General features: G+C 40.6%; 1 protein-coding gene across 1 annotated transcript in view; it reads left to right on the top strand.

The window, feature by feature from the left end:
- The first annotated feature begins 484 nt into the window (after positions 1-484).
- The window catches only part of for (cGMP-dependent protein kinase for), a 34,845-nt gene continuing 29,329 nt past the window's right edge, over positions 485-6,000 (top strand). The window contains exon 1 of the mRNA XM_034322113.2: positions 485-1,650. Coding sequence (XP_034178004.2) covers positions 1,181-1,650 — 470 coding nt within the window. The 5' untranslated portion in view covers positions 485-1,180. The remainder of the gene's footprint in view (positions 1,651-6,000) is intronic.

Here is a 6,000-nt window from a genome sequence, read left to right as displayed (position 1 = left end):
GAAATTCACGCGTCAAAGTTCATCATTATTATTAAAGAATAAAGAATAGCACCGTAGCTTTCTTATAGTATAGGTTTTATCTGCCTCCTGAAAGTAATTAATTAATTAATAGCAATTTTTAGAGTGATCATTATTGTAGGTTCGAGCCGCTGCCCTTATAATAGGGTTCATAATTAATTAATTAGTGACTGAATTCTTACAAAACCTATATTAGAAAGTTGCTACAAGTATGTAGATTAAGAATCAATCATAAAAGTTCGTAAATTATTCTTAGATAGGCCCATTTTTTGCCGGCAATGTCACGTCGCTGCATTACCCGTGTCTAACCCTTTAAATGTATCCAAATGGCCGGTACAAGAGCCATCTGCAACTTTTACGACAAAATGGCTGCCATAGATGGCGCACCAGTCGGTGGCGCAATCCACTAGTAAATTTAAACTGCCACGAGGAGCTGCAGTGTCGCACTAGAAGGGGACAGAAAACGAGCGCTATAGAATCAGGAAAAAGATAACAATAGCGATGGCAGCGAGGTCGGTGGAGTCCCAGTCCGAACCTCGACTCATTAATATCCGAGAGAAACAGCGTACTGTAAACCACAAACCAGACAAACATTAGCGGTGATGGAGTGAGAAATGCAGTGCGTTGAAAAGTGAAAGAGTGGAGGAGGGAGAAAGTGTCAAGAGACACAACGAAGATAACGAACGAGGAGGAACGAGGAACAGTAGCGTCAGTGAAAAGGAAAAGCAGACATGTTTCTACGAAAAGAGACGGAGAGACCTGCTAAAGATCGGAGAGAGAAAAACGGTGAGAAGTAACTCCAGAGAGAGGCTAGACTGTAAAAGAGATAGAGAGAAAACGTGTGTATGCAGCTGATAGAGAAAGAGGGAACGAGAAAGGGTTATGGAGTGACGAGGAGATCTATCGGTCACGGTAAGAGAGTGGGGAGGAGGCACTGACAAAGAGAGATAATGTAAAATACTTGGTGAAGAAGAGAGATAGCGGTGATCGTTGAAGCTCGTCACGGGAGACGGTGGAGGACGGTGGAGGACGTTGGTCCTCCGCTGTTGGAGAGCGCGGAATCGTGGAATCGTGGAGTAGAGCGAGCCGACGACGCACCGTCCGGGTCGTGCTCCTCGTCGCGGCTCCTGTTCTCATCTCGCGGCTGTTTTGTTCGGGTTGAATGGACGAGGGTACCAAGTGCAGAGTGCCGATCGGCGACGCCTGCGTGTCTATGCGCGTGTGCTTCGACTCCTTGTGCTTCTCGTCGACGCAGCAGCGGCTCGCCGACGAGGAGGACGCTCCACAGCTGCCGACGCACGGCGCCGTGGCCGTGGTCGCGGCTGGCCAGAGGGCCATCTCGAACGTCACCGGTGCGACCGCGATTACAGCAATGGGCACCCTCAGGGAGTTGCAGGAGTTGCTCCGTGTGAAGGACGAGAGGATTGCCGAGCTAGAGGCGCTCCTCTGTCGTCGCGACGCCGAAATCCAAGAGCTCCGAAGTCACCTGGACAAATTTCTAAGTGTTCTGCCGTTTAAATCGCCGCTGACACCGACGAAACCCAGGCCCAGGAAGCAGAGGGCCCAGGGCATCTCCGCGGAACCACCGCTGCAGGAGTTTGCGGCGCTGACGGTCGTCGACAAGAGCGACAGGTTAGTGTCACGCGATCGTTTCTTCTTCTCGATGTTCTCGTTAAACTCGTTAACCGGCTCCGTTCGCTTTCGAATCGATTCAAGTGGCCGGTATTACGTCGCCGTCACGGGAATATCATTCGTTTCGACTATCTCTACGGAACGCTAAGCTACCGCAGGTTAACCACTTAACACGGCGCATGCGTGTCCGCGTGTGCGCGTGTTTACTCGATCGCGCCCCGTGCTCGCCACCGATTCGACGTCGTGATTTAATAGACGTTTTCGAACGAACGTGGAAATAATGCACACGTGACGGACACCGACATGTGACAAACCTTAACGTGTGCGAGCACTAGTTTTCGCTACGTTTCATTAATTTATCACTGATTTCGTACATAATAGTCAATGTTACAAATTTGTTCGTTTCCAAGTATTATTGAGATTGCGATTATTGAATTCTACTGCAATTTATTGCTCAGAGTGCCATCGTTTCGTTTCTTAATTTAAATATTACACTTGCTATCTAAGGATATATAGTATTAATGTTACTTAGAATTTTCTTTCAATTAGTAGTGTCGGTCACCGGTGACCCCTGCGGCATTCAACGTGTTAACGTTACTTAGCTACCGTGGTCCCGTCGCCGACATATTTATTATTATGGACACACGCATACACATGGCCGGCTACCACGTGACTACGGACCAGTGCTTTTCCATCACATTGTTGTCCGGCCACTTGCGATGTTTCACAGCTTTTTAACCAATTTCAGTCAAATTGTTTCACGAAACAATTATATGACATGCTATAACGGTATTGAACGTTTAATTTAGTATATCGAATTACACATAATACTTAACAATTAAAAGTGAATTTTAAATGGGATCCTCTAATCAAATTTCTAACCTCAAAATTGAACTTTACTATCAGTCTCAATCAGTGGAGACAAAATATCACGACATTGTTGTTGATCGTTTGCACAAATGCTTTCAAATGGAAACGCAACAGAAGAGTAGAGGTCCCTTGAACGAATATTAACAGCCGTAAATTTCTTTTCTAACTTAAATTGGAAGCAGTTTATACCGCGATTGCTATGCTGATCGTCGCTCAATCTGAATAACAAAGCAACGTGTTAATGTATTATTACACGTTCGTTCTGCCGAGTTCGATCGAGAGAGAAAGGGAAAAAAACGCGTTCGCAAATATGAATGCAGCGATAAAAATAGATATTCCTCTTTTGGCGCCGAGCGAATTCCTGAACGCAGTTTCGTTCCGTGATTTTTCAAGCTTCCATTTTGCTGCATAATACTTATGATGGCTGAATGTCTCTTTCCACTTTTTTTTTTTTTTTATTTTTCATTTCTTTTCGGTTCTCGACCTTCCCCATAGGCGTCCCTGGGGCAAATGTATCGCCATTTCCCCTTGGGAAGTCTGATTTCATTGCGAGTGTACATCGTAATTGATACTGCAAATCGTTGCAACAAAAAGCAGGGATTTCGCTTGAAATTGGGATTTTTCTGAAAACGCACTTTCACCACGTTCAATTCCCATCGATTCTTATAAAATGAGGCAACCACCTGATCGTAGCCTTAAATGCTCCTATAAAGTTCAACATACATACCACACCATCATTTGCATTACCTGACTGAATTTTGTTTTTCATTTTTACTTAATATTTATTATTAAGTTTGATAACATTGAATGTCAATTTGAAATATTGAGTAAGAATAGAAAGTAACGAAGGGTAAGTAAAATTCTACTAACGAAGAAAATGCGTTTATGCAATGCTGATCGATCGGTGATTTGTACTCGGTTGTTGCATAATTGAATGTTGGTTAACGTTATTATTATTTTTTTTTTTTCTTTATCACTTATATCGGATCGTAATTTTTACTTGAATGTTACACGTTCGTTGCATAATCAGATATTTGCTAATGTCAATATATTTGAGGATTACTTACATGTTAATTATACCTACATTTGTTGTATAATTTATTGTGTATGTACTCACTAAGATGTACCGAAGTATTAACTGGCACTGATATCTTTTATTTGTTGCTTGATACTCGTACGTGTTTGCTTTAATATCCGCTATTTGTCATTACACCTGTGCAATATTCAATATTATATGCTTGAATCTCAATAACTTTTTTTTGGAAATTTAGATCTATGTATACATATTTGAAAGTGCTTCATTAAAGAGTTATAAACGTCCAAAGATCCAAAGAACAGTTTAACACCATTTGATTTTATTTTTATGATACCATAGAAAATCATTTGTTTATACGAAAGCAAAAGAAGCAAAGAACAAACTCTCTCCTACAAGAATGAAAACAAAAGTCTAGTGATTACTTGCAATAACGTTAAGTCTTTATACTCTGAGTCGAGATAAAAATACACGTTTGTTCGATGTCTCAGGCCGCGAATCTTAATACGACGTTTTGTCCGGCAATTTTTATGGCATAAGCAGGACGTGCCTTGACTATGGACACGCGTGGGCGAGCAGCTATCGACACGCGGCGCGTGTATCGGAGCCGGCGCTTAGGTTTGTCTCGCGAGTCTAGCAGATTTACATTCCTGCCTCTAAGGCGGCCAGCCATAGTAGGCGTACCACTAGCTTTTCGAAATACAATCCACTGATATCATTAATTCCATACTATATGCCACTTCCAAAATTTCTGTTTTCCCTTTTTTCATCTGTAATACTTACTAAGGTATGTGATTTATTTCTTCTTCCATCTATTTGTGTATTCTTTTCAACACTCTGATGCTTTAGAATATTAAAAACGTTTTTTCTTCAGAAACAGAAGAACATCAATATATTTGCAATGTTTGCATATAACATTACGTAGCTTTCCAATTTTAATGATTCTTCTCTACTTTTTTTAATATGAAATAGCATATGAAGAGATTATGCGATTTCTAAGTATTAATTTTGCAACAGCATCCTATCAAAGGTAACATAAAATCAAAGTGGAGGTAAACAGTAATAAATCACCATCTGTTTCGATACGGAGTCTGAATTATAAACTGCGTATCCGATAATCTGATCCTGAACGTTTAATGGGAATCAATTCCCATATATTTATTTTCGAAGGTGGTTTTTAAACGACCAAAAAGTGGAGACGGAGAACGATCGAATAAAATGGCGTGGGAGTGAAGCTACAGAAGTAAAAATAACGTTTGTTTTCCTTTGCTATATTAGCAAACAAAAATCGAGGGCCTGCTTCTTACTTGAATCGTATAAATATCATACGATTTTAAATTTAGATGCGGGCATTTCGTGCGCTAATAAATTCCATTCGAGGAATTGAATCTCTCTTTGAACTTTTACGATATTTTTTTAAAATAGAATAAAAATTAAAAAGTGAGCGATAATTATAATAGAAAAATATATATCTTATTATTATTATTATTATTATTATTATTATTAGTAGTAGTAGTAGTAGTAGATGGTTAGATATATGAAACCATATGGCAGAAATTTAAAGTTATAAATTAGTATGGACACCCTATATATGTATAAGTTGTTCGCAACGAAAGGGTTAATTCAGTTCAAAGTGCAGTACACGCAGCCGAGCAACGTGCTCGTCAATAAACGGTTGCTAAAGCTGGCGCTAGACTTCCACTCTCGTCAGAAGTTTGCATTCCACTTTCTAAGACCGGCGCCCACCCATGGTAGGCGTTACATTAGCCTCACAAACGGTATATGTACGTTTTGTTAAATCTCTGTGTTCTTCTTCCATACCAAGTTTTAAATGAAACACCCTGTACCCATGTCGTTTCGCACGGCTGTACAATTTTGTCCGCGAAAGGAACGCGTTAGAGTGGCGCCATGGAAAGCGTTCAAGATTCGACTCGCATTTTGACACCGAGAGTTACACGATTAAAACCCAGGTCAGGAGCAGGTGCTAATTTTAGAGCATGCCTGCCTGGTTACGCGAGTCTCTTTGTCACGGAGCAACGCACGCGATATGATTCTTTCTGTTGTTTTTAACGGTTCGATGAGAACTTTAGAGAACTTTGCACACTTATTGCAATTAACTAGTTCCTATAATGGCGGATCAACATAATGCTGAGAAAAGCGATAGGAGGAATCGAATTTATGGCAGCGATCATGATCCTAAGAGAAGGTATACCATTCTTTGTTACCTTGTTACCTGGAAGGTATGGATGGTAATTGTGGTTTTGTTGCATCATTGGAGATGCCAGGAAAAGTTGTGTGTGAATATTTTCTTGATGAAGGTTTCTACTACGCTAGACATCGTAAAAACTATACAGCTACATATGTAGAATATTATTCTTCATCTTTGATATGGATCTGGATGCATACCTACTAATGCTACCCTTTCACTATCATAGTCTATGAAAATA

This window comes from Osmia lignaria, chromosome 4 (assembly GCF_051020975.1).
Source record: "Osmia lignaria lignaria isolate PbOS001 chromosome 4, iyOsmLign1, whole genome shotgun sequence".
Classification (NCBI taxonomy): domain Eukaryota; kingdom Metazoa; phylum Arthropoda; class Insecta; order Hymenoptera; family Megachilidae; genus Osmia; species Osmia lignaria.
The sequence above is the reverse complement of the archived record's forward strand: the minus strand, read 5'-3'. Positions and strand labels throughout refer to the sequence as shown.